The 21,356-nt window shown below is 43.5% G+C and overlaps 1 protein-coding gene and 1 long non-coding RNA gene across 2 annotated transcripts; one reads left to right on the plus strand and one right to left on the minus strand.

Moving 5' to 3' along the window:
• Nucleotides 1-1,145: 1,145 nt before the first annotated feature.
• SLC19A3 (solute carrier family 19 member 3) lies at nucleotides 1,146-17,105 on the minus strand. The gene is made up of 6 exons (XM_070422305.1): nucleotides 17,009-17,105; nucleotides 10,546-10,697; nucleotides 7,165-7,993; nucleotides 5,289-5,481; nucleotides 2,323-2,464; nucleotides 1,146-1,534 (listed from the first exon to the last, which is right to left on the minus strand). The coding sequence occupies exons 1-6, from the start codon at nucleotides 17,085-17,087 to the stop codon at nucleotides 1,406-1,408; spliced, it is 1,524 nt and encodes a 507-aa protein (XP_070278406.1). The 5' UTR covers nucleotides 17,088-17,105; the 3' UTR covers nucleotides 1,146-1,405.
• LOC139015077 (uncharacterized) lies at nucleotides 5,829-6,496 on the plus strand. The gene is made up of 2 exons (XR_011472403.1): nucleotides 5,829-5,908; nucleotides 6,339-6,496. It is a non-coding gene; the product is annotated as an uncharacterized lncRNA (long non-coding RNA).
• Nucleotides 17,106-21,356: the final 4,251 nt, after the last annotated feature.

Here is a 21,356-nt window from a genome sequence, read left to right on the forward strand (position 1 = left end):
TAGATTTACTTTCTTTGGAGAACAGACACTAGAGGGCAGTGTAATCCCAAGCACACGGGCCTAGAGAGATGTGCATCACACTAAATCCGGACCAACTTCCTAAATAAATGACTACTGCTTCAGTCCAGGCATTTCTGTTTGATGTTTTTATTTGTTCCTCTCCTGCTCAATGTGTCCTCTATTGAAATTTCACAGGAAAGACAAGCTCAGACAATTTTCAGCACTCATTAGGAAATTAGAAAGACTCTTTAAAATTTCTGCCCACATTATTTTTATTTTATTTTTTATTGATTTCAGAGAGGCATGGAGAGGGAGACAGTAACATCAATGATGAGAGAGAATCATGGATTGGCTGCCTTCTGCACGCCCCACACTGGGGAATCAAACCCGCAACCCGGGCATGTGCCCCAACAGGGAATCGAACTGTGACCTTCTAGTTCATAGGTCGACACTCAACCACTGAATCATGCTGGCCAGGCCACATTATTTTATTTAGTACAGTTTCTGCCATTTAAAAATTAGGTGTTTCCCTTGAGTGTTTTCTTATTTATGAATACTTACAGAAACCCCTGGGAATTCTACTTAAGTTTTCTGTTTTAGACAGCCATTATATGGACATAGCATTAACACATCTGTCTGGGGTCATGATAGGAAAAAAGCTCACGGCTCTCTTTGCACCACTAGGAATTGACATGAATAGTATTCTGTGGACACACAGGAGTGTCATGCTGGTCTTGAGGTAGAGTTTCAACAACAAAGCGCAGGAGAGCACAAAGTGAAAAATTAACATGAAAAAATTAAATGATGATATTATCAAATAGAAGCTTGCTCCTAATGCTCAGTTATCAGAATTAATTAAAGTGGAGTCCTTAGAAATGAGACCAAACCTTGTAGTTCTCTCAGAGAACTGTAGTATACAGAGATACACTTAGTGGAAGAAGAGGGAAAATGGCGCATGTGACAAAAACTGCTCCACGTGTAGTCTGTTTCGGTAGGATAAATATCTAAGCAAGAAACGGGCAGTTCACTTCGTTCTGCTCACAAATGGGGAACATCCACCCCATGACCTCACTGGGGACCTCATTGCTTAGCATGTAGCAGTCCTGGTCGACTGGCACGGAAACAAGCCAGATTTTTTCCGTCACTGCTATTCATGGGTTGTTTAATTGAGATTAATGGGCCTGTCAACTGCATCCAGTTCAGCTGGGCATATGGATATCTGATCTAAAGCTGAGATTTTGTTGTGGTTTTGAAAAGGTCCACTGGCATCCAGACTTGTGAAGACTGTCAATTTATGGCACCCGGGGCCGGTGACCAGCCCAGTCCTCGCTAAGAGCCTGTAGTGGTTGACATAAGATTAGGGCTTTGTTCCCTTGATGGCGTTTCTGGTCCCTCTGGGTGTGGCTCATCTGTGGCTCTGACTTGTAGCAGAGCTCTGCACTTCCTTTTGGCATTTGGCTGAGTAGATAATGTATAGGCTTCTAATAAGGAAAATTCCAGCAATGACAGCAAAGTAACTCCCATAAACTAAAAACTGTAGAAAAACAAATAGAATTAGACACACATGAAAGGTGACCATCTCTGTCATTGATCATTCATAGTGATGCTCTTGATTTGCTTGGATTATGGGGTAACTGAGACCCAGTATCTCAATGTGGGATATTTAGACTTACACAGTATTTTCTTCTTCTCCCATCTTGGAAGAACCCGATGTGAAAGTGTAAGCAATACAGTAACTGAAAGTGTGGGCTTTGGAGCCAGGGTTGCTTGGTACAAATTCTAGCTAATATTGCCAATGGTAGAAAAATACTAAATCCCACTGATCTGTGTGTCTGTGTTTGGAGGGTAGAGCAATGCTATATGTAATGTCTCCAAGAATAAATTTTGGACACTGAGGTTACTTCTTATCTATCTTATGTCCCCCTTTTTTTTTTCAGATTTATATATAAAATGTGATATTGGGCTAATTTTCAGTCCCTCGGTGGAGCAGGAACAGGGAAAAGAGGTCCGCCCCAGGTGGCCTTCCTAGTTGAACTCCAATAACCTTGAAACTAGATGGTAGGAGGGAGAGGAGACATATGGGGACACAATCACGTGTTGCCTGATGTTTTAGAGCCAAGAGTAAATGCTGACCTATTGAGATTATTGTTCAAAACTACTTAGTGTGTTATACTGATAACTAGGAAATTTCTTATGTTAAAATTTGCCTAGCCAAGGAATTTGAGTAACTTCAGCGTTGCAGTGGTAAGGTTGTAAAATCTTTTGAGATGACCTAGTTATTCTATATTCCCACCAACTCTAAAGAGAAGTGCTGCAGCTTACCTGAACGCTGATGGGCAGGTTAAGCCCTCTCTGGTCTACTACGATCACGGTGACGATGGTCTGCACCACCAGGGCCAGGAAGGTGTTGATTCCAAACACCAGGGCATATCGCTCCATGCTCAGATTAACTGCAATCTGAAATCTATCATTAGACATGGGATAGGTTTTTAACAAGAACATGCATGGGATTCTTAGCTTGAAAAGACAAAAACAAAAGAGAAAGCAGTCTGCTAGATGGGACGGGGGTTGAAGAGTCCGGTGAAAAGGGGGAAGGGACTGAGATATACAAATTGCCAGTTATAAAAACAGTCTCAGGAATGTAAAGCATAGGAAATTTAGTCTATAATATTGTAATAACTATGTATGGTATCAGGTGCTACTAGACTTACCAGGTGATCACTTCATAAGGCGTATAATTATCTAGTCACTATGCTGTAACACCTAAAACTGACATAATATTGTATGACAAGTATAATTGAAAGAAAAACAAAACAAAACAGAAAGTGTCTTTTATTCCGGATTGAAAATTTTTATTTTATCTTATTTTATTTTATTTTATTTTATTTTATTTTATTTTATTTTATTTTATTTTTCAGCCACAGTTTACATTCAATACTATTCCACACCATGTTCTCTACAGAGTGGTCCCTGCTGCCCCAATTTCCCACCTGGCCCCATACCCAGTTATCTCGACATTATTAACTATATTCCCCACATTGCAATCTGCATCTCTGTGGCTATTCTGCAATTTGTATTGCTTAGTGCCTTCACCTTTTTCACCCAGCCCCCCAAACAGCTGTCAGTCTGTTCTCTGTGTCTGTGAGTCTGTTTCTATTGTGTTTGTTTCTTTTGTTCATTATATTCCACATATAAGTGAAATCATACAGTATTTGTCTTTCTCTGACCGGATTATTTCTTGTTAATAGCACTCCTTATCTAAATCTCCCCAAGTATAGACAAACAGGAAGAGCAAAGAAAGGGAGTTCAAAAATATTGCTAAAGGCTTAATTAAAATAAAGAAAAAATGGCAAAATTCCTCCTACCCGATTTAATTTAATACTTCCAGAAATTAAACCTAAATGTTCTAAGTTCTTATAACTTCAGAATATTGGATGCAATATGACTTTAGATACTGTTTTATAGTGAATTTTTATAAAAATACAAGAACACCCAATCTGAGGAAATTTTTGGAGGATTACTCTTTATACTGTCAATTGTCTGTATTTACAGTTTCAAAGTTTGGGGAGAATTATCCTTTGGAAGATCAAGCCCATAACTGGTTGTTCAATTGAATCTGTAATTAATTTTTAATAAGTATATAGGTTTTGAAACAGAACACTTATGAAAGACTGGAAAATGCATGTTTATTTAGAGTTTACCCTGGAATGCAAGTAAAGGTTTTGTGTTTTGAATATGATTACAATGAAAAGAAATAATATAATCCTACCTTAACAAATGCTCACATTAAAAAAAGAAACTCAAGACACATGAGTCTGATTCATTAAATTGACTCATTTCAGTGAAAAAAACACACACACAACTTGCTATCTTTTTCATTTGTTTCATTCTTTTCCCAGGGCTCTTACATTTTCTGTGTTTTGTCAATTGCTTATCAAACATTTTTCACAAATTAAAAAACAAAACTTGATAAAGCTTTTGTTTCTATCTTTTTCATTTGATTTTAAATTTAAATGTTTATCTTTTTGGTTACTACTAAAACACATTTCCTGGTAGTCAGCTTTCTTTGTACTTATATGTGGAACTAAATGTTTTTAATTAAAAATAACAATCTCGGGGTAATAGTGGGGGTGGAGGGATTGAGCAAAAAAGAGAACTCATGGACATGGATAACAGTGTGGTGATTGTTGGGGGGCGGGGGATGTGGAAGAGGACATAAATGGTGATGAAAAAAATAAAATAAATGAAAAAACAATCTCTGGAATTTAGTTTCTTATAATCTTTGCAGTATACAACTTTTTATAACTTGCTGAGAATATTTTGTTTCAAATATATACCTGGTATTGCACCAGCAACCAAGTGAAATCAGGGCTTAAACCTAAACGGAATCATTCAAAATCAAGTTTCACACACCTTGTTATAGAAAATTGCTTGAAATAAAAAAATCACAACCTGACAATTTGTCATTGCTATTGGTTTATGAACCTACAGAAATTTCTTTTCTTTTTAAAAAAATATATTTTATTGATTTTTCACAGAGAGGAAGGGATAGAGTTAGAAACATCGATCAGCTGCCTCCTGCACGCCCCCTGCTGGGGATGTGCCTGCAACCGAGGTACATGCCCTTGACCGGAATCGAACCTGGGACCCTTCAGCCCACAGGCCGACACTCTATCCACTGAGCCAAACCAGTTAGGGCCTTTGCTTCTTCTTTTTTTTTTTAAAGAACTTTTATGAGTTTACTTGAACCAAACAGATGACATGTGCCTGGGAGCAAGATCTCAAATGCTCCAGAGAGTAACAGTTTTTTGTAGCTTCTTTCATGCATTTGAAAGTAAGGAGGAGACTAAGGAAGATTACATGCACGTGGGAGGCAGCAAGGTGGGGACTGGACTACAGGACAGTTAATAAGATTATATGCTTTCTTGAGGGTGGTGATGGCTTATTTCAAAGGTATGTTAACTAGATGCACAGAAACAATGGACAGGGCTTGCTTTAAGGCAAAAATAAACCTTTTACTAAAAACATTATGTGCCTGGGATGTGACTACCCACCAAGACTTGCCCAGTTAGGAATTTCTTTTCTTGATGTCTACCCTTAGTAATATTCAGACAGCAAACAGTTAAATAAAAAGATGGCTTAATTGTGTCTAATATAATGTAAGTAGTCAACATTTAATATTGCAATTGATTAAAATCCTTCTGAAGTTCTCAAAGGTACTGTAAGACTATAAGAGAGAGAATATGGTTTAGTTTTAGGAGTGGCCAGAAATGGCTGGTAATACTTACACTGCTATGGTTATAAGAAGCATATAGCTGGACTTGAACATCAAATAGCCAGCATAGCACGCCCAGATGTCAGCTATGTAGTGCATGAGAAGGAGGGAGCTGGCATTGACCACTGAGAAGAAGGCCAGGGCCAACTCTCCCAGAAGGTCCCAGTTGACTTTCACATAACCCACTGCAAAGGCAGCCACAGCCCCTGGCAAGGAAGCATTAGGGAAGATCAAACATGTTGACTTTCCATGTGGAATATCAGCATGATCTCTTAAAAATCAGGGCTCAAGTAATTCTAAAAGATGAATATATTGCTTTCAAAATTTGTGAAAATAGTGCAATCCACCTAAATGTGGACTTATCCTTTCTCAACCACATTTTTCTTTGGCTTCTCTCTTACTTCCTATTCTTTCAATCAGTTAGTTGCCACACTTTTAATTAGCATCATCTACATGCCAAACACTATTCTAGGTGGAAGGGCCAAAGTCCTAACCATGGCTGAGTGGGGAGAAGTGATACATAAACCCAGTTATTCAATACAACACGCAAGAGCAGGAATAGAAGAGGATGAAACCATTGCTCTGGGAGTACACTGGGCCCTTCCATATTTGCCTTTCTTCATCATTTTTATAGTAAGTTTTTTTCAATGATGGGTAACAGATGTGTTGCACTGGGTAGTAAGTTTTAGGCTATATTTATATATTTATAAATATTTATATTTATATTATATTTATATCATATTAACATTTATATTGTATTATATTTACATATTTATGTTACATTTTATTTATACAATGATTATATATTATAGTTACTACTTCTAATTAATAAGGTTAATCTTTATTATTCTTAATCTTAATTCTAGTCCCATCGTAACATCTTCAGATCTGGCCTAATTTAGTTGAGATTTTGGGTGAGAAAATCTATATTGATTGATATTAAGACGTTGAATAATTGACTATAATTAGGGTTAGTAATTATAGTTCTCTTTAGCAAAATGAAAGGTATTTATGCTTCAAATTACTGACATTTGATTAATGAACCTTTTCACATTTGTTCTAGTAAAGACTATGGTTGCAAAGGATAAACACCTGTTCTTCCCCCCAGAACTTGGCTACAGGAGAAATCATTTCAGTGGAGCATTCGGCATGGTGCTGGTTTCTGGCAGTTAAACTGAAGTCTCCCAAAGGGGAGACAATAATAAACAGACGCCGCATGAATTTTCTGAACCTTTTTGTAAATGAGGGTGTGGAAATCTCCTACTTCCTGGAAAATATCTTCAAAGTCTCATGTGGCATTTAAGTTTCCATTTACCAGGACATAAATATTTATTGTAGAGCAAAGCTCAAGGGCAGAGTTCCCTCTGATATTAGAATCTTGACTCTCATGTATCTTTCCCTCATTTAAATCTCAGACAAAAGTGACTTGTGGACATTTTTGGTGTACAGCCTAGAGCTTCTAAAGGTGGGCGCTAGCTAAACCAACTTCTTTATTAACCAAAACTCTTCCAGTGATCACTTAGTTAAACCCATTTGCTAAAATAATAAAACTCCCACTGAGGTTCAAGCTGTATATTTGCCTTTTGACACTGAAAACAATTCTAGAAGAACAGGGGGCATTATTAGCACTTTTCCTGATGATGAAATGAAGTCTTAGGAATTTGGCTAGAGTTTGTTTTGTGCTCAATCCTGAGTTCCTGAGTTCCTTGTAACACGTAAAAGAGAAGTGTCCTGCTCCTCTTTTCTTTTCCTGGTGCCTTCCATCCCTAAAGAAGATGAATATGCCCTCTAAACAGAGCTAATTTACCACCATGGTGAAGTTTAGCAACTGGAAAAATGAACTTAATGAGGGTAGCCCATGGAAGGAAAACCAATCAAGGTATACTTACCTCCAAAGGTTGCGATAGCTTCTACTGCCCCATTATAGATGAAAGAATTTTGGGATGGTGCCTTATAGTCCCACAAGATTTGAACGTAGTTCAAGACCTGGTTGAAACCTGCTGTGGAAAGAGCCCACCATAGGGACCAGTATAGAAGACGCTTGGAGGAGTAGCACTCCTTCAAATCTTGGAACCACTGCACAAAAACTCTCCAAGCGACATTTTCTGGCTTTGGGCTGCTGAGCTGGCCGTCACCCAGGTTTCCTGAAGTGGTGGCTGTTTCTGAAGTGGGTTTCTCTTCATCGCAGCCAGGTGTTGCCCCTTCACGTGGTTCATCTAACACTGTATTCGTGCTTAATGGCATATGTGCTTCTTTGCTGGGCTTTGCATGAAAAAACATGCTTTTCTTGGGCATTGGGAGAAAAAGTGAGAAAAGGAAAGCCACAGAGACAGAGACCAAGCATATGACGTTGAGGTAAAAATATGACATTTTGGCCAGTGACACCAAGAGTTGGGCCAGCACCGAGGCGGCCGTGTAGGCCACCAGCATGACGCCCCTGCAGTAGCCGCTCACTTTCTGGTAGTGCTCTGGGCTGACCACGCTGTATATGTAGGCAAAGTAGGCCACCTCGGTGGCAGTGACTATCCCATAGAAGAACTCCACAACCTGCATGGCTGTCACTCCTTGGCCAAACAGGAGCAGCAGGTAGGTAGTGATTAAGCTAATCCCTTGGAGGATGATGACCGGCTTGTAGCGGACGTAATCGGTGAGGATGAACACGGGGAGCAGCAGCAGCAGGTAAGAGTATGTCCACACGGGAAGGACCTCATTGGTTATCTGTGAAGTTGGAAAATGGATAGTGTGACCATGTAGCACCAGGAAATGAAAAGAACACCTTTCTTAGCCACGTACATACTAAGGCAGTGATGGCGAACCTTTTGAGCTCAGTGTGTCAGCATTTTGAAAAACCCTAACTTAACTCTGGTGCCGTATCACATACAGAAATTTTTTGATATTTGCAACCATAGTAAAACAAAGACTTATATTTTTGATATTTGTTTTATATATTTAAATACCATTTAACAAAGAAAAATCAACCAAAAAAATGAGTTCGCGTGTCACCTCTGACACGCGTGTCATAGGTTCACCATCACTGTACTAAGGTATGTCGCTTGCACAATGTCAAATTTTGTATCCAATTGGATAGGATATTCTTCATATTTTGAAAATGAATAGAAAATGGATTTTCAAGAAAGCCACTAGGAAAACAGAGCTCCCCTTGCACCCGCCAAAAAAATTATATACTTCTGTGCATCTCAGTAAGAGAATATGTACAACTGAACTATATTATGTTTAGATGTATTTGAGTAGATCAGTTAAAAATTGCTCAACAGACACTTCTAGTTTGTTCGGGCTCTTAAAAAAAAATACCATTACCATAGAATTGTACACCTGAAATCTTATAATTTTATTAACCAATGTCACCCCAATAAATTCAATAATAATACCATTCCATTCCTGTTTAAAGATTAATATTAGATAAAGAGGCTACCATGCTAAAAGAACCCAACAACCTTTATCTTTATTTGACCCATCCCTATGTCAAAAATGTCAGCCCTTCCAAAGTCTGGATAAATATATACACAAAGGTCAAAGAGTAAATAATGGTATAGAATTATGGAGTTGGAAAAAGAAATGCATTTAATATTCTTCCTGGTCAAATTTTCTGGGCTCCCCAATCCCCCCCCCCCCCCCCCACCAATTCTACTGGTTTGTCTCAATTCTGGCCTCTGTTTAAGATGGATTAAATAATGGAGTTAGTAAAAAATGCAATGCATGGGACCTCAAGGTTCATTCATAGGGAGAAAGTACTGAAAAAGCTGTTGATTTGGGGGTCGTGATGGGTACAGGTGCAGCTCCACCATACAAGCCTTTGCTCTATCCCTTCTGCTTTCTACAGCATCAACTTTAGTGGGTTTAAATGCCAACAATGAGGGAAAGTTCAGTGATTTGAAAGGCTAGTGCAGTGATGGCGAACCTTTTGAGCTCAGTGTGTCAGCATTTTGAAAAACCCTAACTTAACTCTGGTGCCGTGTCACATATAGAAATTTTTTGATATTTGCAACCATAGTAAAACAAAGACTTATATTTTTGATATTTATTTTATATATTTAAATGCCATTTAACAAAGAAAAATCAACCAAAAAAATGAGTTCGTGTGTCACCTCTGACACGCGTGTCATAGGTTCACCATCACTGGGCTAGTGTCACTGAGCTGTGCCTTAGGATGGATACATTAACTGGTCCGTCATGGTCGAAGAAGCAGACCCATGGGATTCACTTGCTGATTCTGAACCTGTATCTGTCATTGTTTTGCCTTAACCATGACATACTTCCATTTGGCAATCTTTGAAACACAGTTGTCTCTAAGTGATTTTATACCACACACAAGTTCACCTCTCTGTCCTTGCCACCTCATCACCAAGGAAACCAGCATCAATTAGTCTTCCCAGTGAAGCCACACCATCTTCAGTGTTTTCATAACTCTGGCTGGAGATTATACCAGTAAAACTAGCCCAGAGTAATTCTCCAGGTGAGTCACAGCATTTCCTGTTGCACTTTTAGAAAAAAAAAAAAAAAGAGGTAGATCTTTTAAGTAAGAGAATTTGGCCTTCTGGGGAAGATAATTCTGGTAGATAGTTTTTCAAAACTGAGGAAGTGTCCTAAAGAGATGCAACAATTCTTTATCAGAGTCTGCTTATACATCACCATCCTGGAAGTTTACTAGGACTAGTTCTAGTGCCTGGCAGCGACTTTATTTTAGAACTAGAGGCCTGGTGCATAAAATTCGTGCATAGGTGGTGTCCCTTCACCTGACTGGTGATTAGGGCCAATCAGGGCCATCTCGCCCAGTCCCGATCGAGGCTGGTGGCTAGGGAGGCACTGAGGGAGGGCTCCAGAACATGTCCGGCCCCATCTTGCCCAGTCCTGATTGGCTGGACCCCAGCAGCAAGCTAACCTACCAGTCGGAGCATCGGCCCCCTGGTAGTCAGTGCACATCATAGTGACCAGTCAGTCGACCAGTCGGTGGGACACTTAGCATATGAGGCTTTTATATATATAGATTAGTGTCATAGAATCAAAGGAGACCTGAAAGGTTCCCAAGCAGTAAGACCAATGTTAGAACTCTATAAAAGTTAAAATATTTATCACAACCTGTAACGTATTTTGGTTTCCCATTTTTGCAAGTGTGAGGAGGAAAGAATAGTTTGAACAGTTCTATTAAATACAAATACGATGAAAATGAGATTCATTGAAGTCAGCACATTAATCTTATTCAAGTCTGGTAAAATTGAACTACATTAACACACATATTGATATTAACTTACCTCTGTGCTGGTCAGGTTTTTGTCTGGTCCAGATAAGTATGGGATAAGGAAGGGTTCTGAGGGTCTCATCATGGAGAAAAACCCAAATAAGCAGAGGATGACAGTGGGATAAATCCAGGAATGGCTCGGTGAAGTTTGGAAACAGTCCATGGCTGATGAAATGGAAACAGAGCCAATGTTAATTGATGTTTACTCTTTTTGGCTTCTTGGGAATAATGAAAAACTGATTATCTCCAAATGTTTATGGCAGTTTCATCCATCTGTAGCTGAAATGAAAAGGTGTGATGAATAACTGCTCTTGAATATTTCGTAGGTTAACCAGTCAAACCCTCTGTTGCCAATAAACTTCTTTTTCATTATTGCTGGGGTAGTCACTCTTCACTGTTCTTCATCACACACATGGTAATGAGTAGCCACTAATAAATGGTAAACAATGGGCCAATGAATGTTTGAAAATAAGTAAAACACATGTAACCACAGACATACAGAGAATAAACAGTCTGGGAGGAGCTGATTAATTCATCAGCAAATCCTATCTAATAAAAGAGAAAGATGCAAATTGACCGTGGCCCCGAACACTTCCCATTGGCTAATCAGGGAGATATGCAAATTAACTGCCAACCAAGATGGCGGCCGGCAGCCAGGCACCTGAAGCGAACAGGAGGCTTGCTTGCTCCAGTGATGGAGGAAGCCAAGGTTCCCCGCCTGCTGCTGCCAGCCTCTGAGCTGCAACTCTAAGAAACATTGTTGCAAATATAGAAGGTAAACATTCCCCAGAAACCTGCTTTCAGCCAGCTGGGCTTCAGCCAGCAGGATCACAACAGTGTTACAAGTATAGAACCCAAACAAACCCAGATCCCAGCTTTCAGCAGCAGAGGTCTCATAGCTGGAGCTGAGCCTCAGAGCTAAAACCAGCTCTCAGCTCCAGTGACAGCCATAGAAGGTAAATAAATCCCAGAATAAGAAAAAAAGGAGAGGTTGGGAGCCTCAGTGGCCCGCCAGCCTGAAAACAGCCATCATCCCCTCACCCAGACTGGCCTGGCACCCCAGTGGGGACCCCCACCCTGAAGCAACAAGATGGCGGCTAATTTGAATACTGAAGGCAGGCGGCAGTGGGCAAGGCTGTCCGCGGTCCAGGACCCGGATCTGTGACCCTGCTGGGCGGGGGGCAGTGCTTGAGGCTGTCCGCGGTCCCGGGACCCGGATCTGTGACCCTGCCGGGCGGGGGGCAGTACTTGAGGCTGTCCACGGGACCAAGACACGGATCTGTGACCCTGCCGGGCGGGGGGCAGTGCTTGAGACTGTCTGCGGTCCCGGGACCTGGATTCGTGACCCTTCCTGGCAGGGCGGCAGCTCGCACAGGGGTGGATCGGCCGGGGTTGGGCAGGGCAGGATGCTTGGCTTCTGCCCAGCCCCAGTCACTCTGGGCAGGTGAGCAGCACAGAGAGCCTCTGGACAGGGGAGGCAGGCCGGCGGAGGGTGGCCTGTACTCCCCACATGGCGGTGGTGACAGCTGTGAGCACGCCAAGCAGAGCCTGCAGGCTGAGCTGAAGTAGCGCCTGCAGGCAATCAGCGCCCAGGAGTGGCTGCACAAGATCCACCTCCTGGCCCAGAAGGTGCAGGATCGCAGGGACAGCCACCGTGGCAGGCCAGACTGATGTCCTTCTTGCCGCACCACGGGGGTTTGCGGATCTGCAAAGCCAGAGGCCTCCGGTGTGCACATGCCCCCTGGCATGCGAACATCCCCCAAGCACACTGTCACCCTCCCGCGCCTGCAACAGTTGCAAACCAAGGCATGCACAAGTTCCCCCCACCTCTCCACCGCACTTCCATCAACCCGGCATGCCTAACACTCCCACAGGATGTACACACATCCCCTCTGATGCGCTCACGTACTTTGGAGAGTGTCTGGGTGTTCTGGGTGCTGAGAGTGGGCGCCTGTGAGATGACAGTGAGAGGGCGGAGTGGTGATGCCCTGTTCCCACGGAGGCCAGTGCAGCTACGAGATCACCTCTGGGGGGTTAATGCAGGTGCTGAGGCAGGAGCAGGTGCAGGCAGACACACCTGGTGGGCACGGGCGGCCCTTGCTGAGGTGCCTTCGGTTAGTGTTCAAGATCAAGAACCCAGAGGTGGAGAGGAATTCCGTCCTCTCAGTGAAACAGTGGGATAGTCGGGGCGACTGTAGAGAAGGAATGTGCACTTTGGGTGCCAGCACCCATGAGCGAAGGCTGCCCTGACTGAGCCTCGCTTGCTTGGGGCCTAGCGCACTCCTGCCACGCAGCAGGTGACAGGACGTGCTTTTCTGAATTAATGAGAGAAAATGTTGATTTTCCTGCTGCCCACGAAGGGGATTGAGCGAGGTTCCCTGTCTGGGGGTTCCAAATCTGCTGTTGGTTTCTTTCACCGCTGACTAGAGATATACAGGGTGTCCCCCCAAAATGTATACACACTTTGAATACCTACTAATTCCAATGGTTTTAAGCATGAGAAAGAAACAACAATGGAGCTGTTATCTGTTAAAAGTGTGGGCACAAACAGGTAGTTGGACATTCCCTGAGGGGTCTCAGATTGGAGAGGGTGAAGGCCAGACTGAGGGGCCCCTTTCACCCCTACACCAGTGCACGAATTTCGTGCACCGGGCTACTAGTGTTTCATGAAAGTAAAAAAGAATGATAGCATATCTAATCTAATAAAAGAGAAACATGCAAATTGACCGCACCTCCACTACACCCCAAGCCATGCCCACCAGTCAATCAGAGTGACTATATGCAAATTAACCCAACCAAGATGGCGGCCGGCAGCCACGGAGCTGGAGCAAGCAGGAGGCTTGGTTACCCTGGCGATGGAGGAAGCCAAGCTTCCCGCCTGCCCTGGCCTGGCCTGCTGTGGCCTCCGCTAAAGGCAACAAAGTTTCAATTATAGAAGATAAAAAAATTCCAGATACCTGCTTCCAGTCAGCCTCCACTGGGAATTTGGGTGACTGGGGGCCGTGGCCAGCCTGCAAACAGCCATCAGCCCCTTACCTAAGATGGCCACACCCTCATGGGGTGAGGGTCCCCGCTGGGGGGCTTGGCCAGCCTACAAACAGCCATCAGCTCCTCACCCAGACTGGCCAGGCACCCCAGCAGGACCACCCCCTGAAGGGGACTTGGCCAGTCTGAAAACGGCCCTCAGCCCCTCACCCAGGCTGGCCAGGCATCCCAGTAGGGACCCCCACCCTGAAGGGGCTGTGGCCAGCCTGCAAACAGCCATCAGCCCCTCACCCAGGCTGGCCAGGCACCCCAGCGGGACCCCCACCCTGCTCCAGGACACTCTTCAAGGCAAACCAGCCAGCCCCCACCCATGCACCAGGCCTCTATCCTATATAATAAAAGGGAAATATGCAAATTGACCCTAACAGCAGAATGACTGTAATGACTAGTCACTATGACACACACTGACCACCAGGGGTCAGACGCTCAATGCAGGAGCTGCCCCCTGGTGGTCAGTGTGCTCCCACAGGGGGAGCTCTGCTCAGCCACAAGCCAGGCTGATGGCTGCCAATACAGCCGTGGCGGTGAGAGCCTCTCCCACCTCCTCAACAGCGCTAAGGCTGTCCGACTGCAGCTTAGGCCTGCTCCCCGCTGATAAGTGGACATCCCCCGAGGGCTCCCGGGCTGCTAGAGGGATGTCTGACTGCCATCTTAGGCCCAATCCCCCCGGGGAGTGGGCCTAAGCCAGCAGGTGGTCATCCCCCGAGGGGTCCCAGACTGTGAGAGGGCACAGGCTGGGCTTAGGGACTCTAGTATATGATAAAATGGAACCAGAAGCATGTACATATTTTGAAGATCACATGTATCCACTCTTTCAAAAGTTTTGACCAACGAATTCAACCTTTTTCATCTCATGGCAACATACTTCCAGGTAAGGTCAAACCCAAAAGAACATAGATTGAGTTGATGAAGCCTTCTATTAGACTCTGAAATCTTTAACACATTGTATGGCACATATTTACACATGAATCCCACTAGGGAACAAACCTGAAACCCAGGCGTGTGCCCTGACTGGTAATGGAATCCACAACCCTTTGGAACACTGGACGATGCTCAACCTACTGAGCCACTCAGGCCAATTGCAAGAATTCTCAAAACATATAATACCTCACTATTTAGTCAGGGGCACTGACCCCTTTTCCCTCAGACTGTCAAATAAAAAAAAATGACAATAGCCAACAAGACAATAGCCGTCCAGTGTAAATGAATCCAAATTATACCTATCTTTTTTTGTCAGATTGGCAAAAAATATATTTTTTGGTGTGCCGCAGATTTTAGAAATTAGTTTATGTGTGCCATGAGATGAAAAAGATTGAAATTCCCTGTCCAAAACCATTGAAAGAGTAGATTCAAGTGATCTTCAAAATATGTACACTAAGCATGGCAAACTTGCAGCCCATGGGCTGCATGCCTCATTTATTTGGCCCGTGCTACCCTTTGAGTTTGACACGCTTGATGTACATGCTTCTGATTCCATTTTATCATATATGCCATCATTCTTTTTGACTTTCATGAAACATTTGCTGGTGAATTAACCACTCCTCCCAGATTGTTTATTTTCTGTATGTCTATGGTTTCATCACTCGAGTCTCAGGTGAGCCAGGAGGAATATTTCTAGCAAAACCACAGAACCAGGGGACAACCTAGATAGAAAGTCACCTCACTGCATCGCACCACTGAAATGTGCTGTGGTAACTGGTCAAATGCACATGGAGGGGTGAGAACAAATTTGTCCTTCATGGAAAAACTGCATTGTTTGAGCTCTTTTACAACTTTGTTAATTGCATTAATTGATAACAATGTGACATCATTCTTATCTCTGGCCATGCAAATGAGTTATAACCAAGGAAGCAACAACCCTCTTCCCCTCTCCCACCTGGAAAACCAGTTTGGCCTGCATTTCAGTATTCCTGATCTATACATCTACCATCCTTTGGATTCTTCTTTGATCTGGTTGGAATATCCTTACCAGCTTTCTGAATAATGAGTTAATAAAACCTTTAATACATGGTCATTTTTTAAAAAAGTTATCTTTATTGTTGAAAGTATTACAGAAGTTCCTGTCCCTCCCCCCACCCCCATGACCCTCTCTACCCTGCTTGTGTTCATTTTTATATCTGTTTGAGACTCCTGACTTTATTCTTTTCCAGAATTTTCTTTCAATGCCTGTTACCATTCACCATGCCTCAGCCTATCCAAATAACCTCCAATTTGTTCCTCTGAACCTAAATGATTTGCTAATCGTTGTTAAATCCCCAAATTAGTCTTAATATTTTGACATCTCACTGCAGACCTTCCCAGATTTAGGCTTGTTTTTTTTCCCTCCAGGCTTGGGTTTTCCATGTACAATGTGGCCCCATGGGAAGAGCATGACTTTGGAGTTTCAAGTTCATGTTCCTCTTGCCCCACCCTTGTTTGTGACAGGTACTTAACCTCTCCAAGCCTCCTCTTAAAAGGTGGATAATTACACCCATCCCACAAGGTTGTCTCAGGGACTGTTCCGTCTGGTTCTTGGCAAGCATTATGCGTTCAGTACAGCCGCCTTCTCACCTCCCTCGCTAAGTACACATGGCAAATTCAACCAGAAAGAAAACAGCTGGGCACTCATAGTGCAGACAGTAACTTCAGAAAGGTAAACAATTCACGGTTCATAATTTCACCTAAACCGCTAAGGGACAACAGGCCAGATACACTGATCTTTCAATATTCATGCTTGAATTGCATTTACCATTCCCCACCCTTAAATCACTATTGCTGGTCTATAACCAATAATGCCTGAACCAAATTCGCGTTTTTGTCCATTTCAGCTACTCTTCAGACAGTTGGAAGAAAAACATATCGGAATTTAGTCGTGTTTTGCTCTATTTAAAACACATACCTTGTTGGAAACACACCTCCCATCTTTAGGAGACACTAATGTGCTCAGATATGTGTAGGAGTGTTTTTAGAAGATTGTTCCTTTCACCCTTTCCTTTCCGTCCTGTAAGCACCGGACAAGCCAAACCTATTGCATCTGAACAGCAGCAACACCAACTTGCTCTACACCTAATTTGATGACCTTTCTCTTAGTTTTAATGAAAGTTCTCCGTGGAGCCCAGGTCTCTAAACTTCAAAGCGCCCTTTCTTTTCCGCACTCGGGACCTTTTGGCGAGTTTTAGATGGGAATTTGCAATCCCAGTGCCTGGGATGCTGGCTCTTCACCAGAATCCTGGCTGTGATTAACCTGTCTTTCCTGAAGGCAGACGGTGACCTACTGGGGCGATGCGCGCCGCGCTGGAGGGGAGCTCCCAGCGGCGGGAGGAGGCTCGCGAGCGCGTTCAGACCGGTCCCAACCCGCCGCCACTGCGCGCCCGAAACTGGGGAACGGGGAGTGCTGTGACCCAGCGATCATGCATTTCTTCCATGAATTCACCTCCCGGGGCCTCTCTTACCTACGGAAGGGCTTTTCTGCTCGTCAAATCGTTCACATCCTTGGATAACCAGCCCCGGGGGACCACGACCTTCAGCCATCCCCGCGCGGGAAGCCACGCGCTGGAGGCCGGAGTGGGGGCAGGACCCAGCCTGAGATCCCGCCCAACGTCTGGTACCTGCCAGTTACAGGCGCCCAGAGCGTTAAACTGGAGGCGGGAATCCGCAGTCTATGGGCAGACACCAACTGCAGACCTTAAAGTCATATACTGATACCAATATCAACGTGAGGAAGCAGGATGAACTGAATGCAAAGTCGATCTGTTTATACATGTCAGTTCCTATAAATCCATTTATTTCTCTCAAAAATTTCTGAGAGACACAGCTTTGATCCCCACTCTGCACATGAAAAAACGAAGGCAGAAAGGGGTAAGGTTAATAAATAGAGAAACCTGGATTTGTTGTGGTTATTGGGGCATCCTGAATCCGTTGCCAATGTTTATAATCACTAGGTGTTGTTTTTTTTAGGTGGTGGGGTGGGGGTGGTTTCCTAGCACTTTGAGAATTTTCTAGTACAAATAGTTCATATATTAAATACTTTTTTTTTAATCAAGAGAGGTTTAAAAAAGCATTATAAGGTTCTCCTTGGTTAAAGCGGAATTAAAAGAATTGTTAGGCTGTTGGTGGAAATGAAAAACCCTCCCCCAAGATAAACACTGCTTGGTTTCTAAGGGCTGCTAGTGGGAATCAAATTGATTACAATTCCTCCAGGTGTCCTGGGTCCCTGTCCTACTGGTTTGGATTTTCTATTCTCATCCTCCTATGATTTTCGGAAATCTGCCCATAAAGTACCATGATGCACTTCAGGAGTGGGAATACCCTGTGCACAGTAGGACAGATGCCCTTATGAATTTCAAGGCCCTCCCAAAGAACACTGTGACTTTTTTTTTAAAAGGTTGAGGGTGTCATGATTTCCTCTACACCACTCCCCAAGAAAGGACCTCATTTGGACCTTGAGAAGTTACTTTTGTGTTTCTTTGCTACCTCATAGACAGTCTAAAGTCCAGTGATTCTCAACCTTCTGGCCCTTTAAATACAGTTCCTCATGTTGTGACCCAACCATAAAATTATTTTTGTTGCTACTTCATAACTGTAATGTTGCTACTGTTATGAATCGTAATGTAAATATCTGATATGCAGGATGGTCTTAGGCAGCCCCTGTGAAAGGGTCGTTCGATTGCCAAAGGGGTCGTGACCTACAGGTTGAGAACCGCTGGCTCTAAACCAAAGAAAGATGATGAGGAATTCATCAATTCATAGAAAAGTAAACATATTTGCTGATGAGTTGACATTCGGTCTAAATTTGGTTCCACATGACCCAGAGGTGGGTTCACAGATGACCAGAGATGAGCTATGTGTTGATAATTGTTGGCTTGGGTGATGGTTCTTAGGAATTTATTGTACTATTCTCCACTTTTGTGTACACTTGGCATTTTCTATAATTAAGAGTTTTAAAATAATCTATTCACTAATGTCCTATTTATTGAGTACTGTACTAGTGCCAGGTGCTGCTCTAGGTCCTTGAGATACATCAGTGAATAGAGAGTTAGAAATCTTTGCTTTGTGGAATGTATTTTCCAGTTGGACATGGGGTGAGACAGAGGGAACCCTGTAGAGTAAACATGATAAATTCATGGATTTTATGGCATGTTAGAAAGTGTTACGTGCTATGTAAAAGGAAAAAAAAATGACAGGGATCAGATGAGGCTGTAGAACGATGGAGAAGAGGGCTAGGGTCTGAGCCTTGGGGCGTCAGTCTTGGGAAAGAACCTACAGGTGAGGCTGGAGAGGAGTAGCAGTGAGGGGCAAGGGGAGGTGAGGGACTTATGAGGAAGGAGGAAGGAAATGGGTTGGGGTGGGAGAAGGGAGTGGTTGGTCAGATGTGGCAAATGCTGCTGGGAGGCCAAATGAAAAGCCCTGTGGAAAGTGTACACTTTTCACTTGATCGACTTACCCAGAAAATGGATTGAGAACCTCTTATGTTGGTACTTAATAATCTGATTGCAACAATGTACAAAAATCCTTGATGTAGGAGTGGGTCAAGTTGACCAGACAAAAACAATCTGACATGGGAAGCTGTATTGTAATCGCCTCCTTCTCAGAGGTCAAGCCTTTGAAGCAAAAGATTTCTAGTGCTTGGCTGAGTACCTGGCCTAATGTAACACTCACCTATTTGCTGAATGAATAAGTAAACCACTACATGGAATGCTGGAGTAAAGCTAGGGGCTGTCAGCACTTCTTACAACCAGAATTCGGTTGCAGACATAGATGTCATGAAAGTGTCTGTAGAGCACAGGAATTTCCCTCAATGACACTGACGACCAAATGTAAAACCCAGTAGAAGGCAGTGTAGGACCAATCATTCGTTAGCTGAAACCTATCCCAGGTCTTTAAATATCACCCTTCATCTTTTGTTCTATTGTTCTCACTCATTGGAGGGTATACACCTTCTAGAACAGAGACACATTGGAATAGAAAAGTTTATTTTTTATTTTTTATTAAGAAAGAGTTTCTTTTTTTTTTTGAGAGACAAATGGGAAAATATTAGTGGGTATACAATACAAAAGAACAAAAAAGTTCATCATAAATAAATTTTTCAATAAAATAAAATATTAGCTATCATGACTTTATTTTGTTAAACTCATAAATAGATTTTTGATGTGGGTGTCTGGGCTCCTAACCCCTAATGTTGATAATATATGGTGATATTTTATCTTTTTTTTCCCAAATGGAGACAGGATTCCAAAGATGACAGAGAATAAATACGCCTTGATGCTAAGTTCTGGAAGATACTGGGAGAAGAAGTTGATGTCATCATGATGCCAGGTTGTAGGGAAACAACCAGCCCTGTACCGTCAGAGTGCAGGGGACAGAATGAGCAATTCCAAAGCAAGGAGTACACAGGACTGGAGGAAGCAGGTGGAGGGAAGGAGGAAAGTCTCACCAAATTCCATGAGCAAAGCCACAGGAAACTTACCCTAGAGGAAGAGGCTACTGCCTAGCAGCAGCATTGCTTCTGGCAGCAGCACTTACACTGGCAGCACTTCTGCTGACAGCAGCCCTTCCCACAGCCACAGCCACAGCCACAGGAGCCACAGCCACAGGAGCCACAGCCACAGGAGCCACAGCCACAGGAGCGGCGGCAGCAGCAGACCAGAGGGACACTGCAGCAGCCCCCACAGCAGCCACGGCAGCAGGGGCAGCAGCTGGAGCAGCAGCCGACCCGGTAGCATCTGCAGGTGGTGCAGCCACCGCAGCCGCCGCCACAGCCACCACAACCACCACAGCCACCACAGCCGCCGCCACAGCCACCACAACCACCACAGCCGCCGCCACAGCCACGGCCACCACCACAACCACCACAGCCACAGCACCCCATGGTATCAGCAGAGAGGACTCAGGTGAAGTGAGGAGAGAGACTTAGGAGATGAGAGACGTCTGATGCCCTTTGCTTCAGGGGCCCTTATATACCCCCTTTGGGGCCAAACCCAGGACACGTGGCCACTTCCTGACTGTAGTTCCACCGGCTTTCCTTGGAGAATTTCACAAGACCCTGAGTGTATTTCCTCACGGACACCTCTGAGCTCACAGACTTGTTTATTTTTGTACGTCTTCCTCAAGTTACTCTTCTAGTAAAACATGTTTCTAAAATGTTTAATCTTGTTTGAATCTAGCTGTCTTCATGTCCCAAGCCATGGTCCCTCTGTGACTCAGTGTCTTTAGTTTAGGATAAATCATGTCTATTTTTTAAAAGCAGACTATATTTTTTAGAGCAGTTTCAGGCTCGTGGCAAAATAGTGCTGAAAGTACAGAGTGTTTTCATAGGCCCTTTGTCCCCCTGTTCACAGCCTCCCTGCTATCAGCCCCTGCACCGCAGCAGTGCAGTTGTGACAATCAATGAGCCTATGTTGACATGTCATTATCACCCGAAATTCTGTCTTTTTGTTTTGTTTTGTTTTGTTTTTAATGCCTTCATGTTACCGGATCACAGCCCTTTGTCTGTGTTCCCAATCAGACTGTGAGCTTCCTAAAGTCTGGGGTTGTATTGTATGTGTATTTTCATCCCAGTATCAGGAACACAGAGGTGAGTTGACAAAGAGACAGGTTGATGAGTGAATGTTTGTGCCCCCACCCCCCAGTTCATATGCTGAATCTTAAGTGGATTTTAATGGGGGTCTATTTTATCTCCTGGGAACAGTTGGGTTGTCATAATTGGGAGAGTGGCCATAGCTAGTGGGTGGAAGCCAGGGGCTGTTCGACATCCTATCATGCACAGGACATCCCCACAACAAGGATCTGTCTGGCTCCAGC

Source organism: Myotis yumanensis, unplaced genomic scaffold (assembly GCF_028538775.1).
Source record: "Myotis yumanensis isolate MYYU_CA2020_CCGP unplaced genomic scaffold, mMyoYum1.0.hap1 SCAF_8, whole genome shotgun sequence".
Taxonomy (NCBI): domain Eukaryota; kingdom Metazoa; phylum Chordata; class Mammalia; order Chiroptera; family Vespertilionidae; genus Myotis; species Myotis yumanensis.

What these genes read in the sequence shown, in the direction of transcription:
- SLC19A3 (XM_070422305.1), bottom strand. Translation starts at nt 17,087, where the DNA reads ATGGCTGAAGGTCGTGGTCCCCCGGGGCTGGTTATCCAAGGATGTGAA. An exon ending in GCAGAAAAGCCCTTCCGTAG is followed by an intron (nt 10,698 to 17,008) that starts GTAAGAGAGGCC and finishes CCATTTCATCAG; the next exon opens with CCATGGACTGTTTCCAAACT. An exon ending in AGCTATCGCAACCTTTGGAG is followed by an intron (nt 5,482 to 7,164) that starts GTAAGTATACCT and finishes CTTCCTTGCCAG; the next exon opens with GGGCTGTGGCTGCCTTTGCA.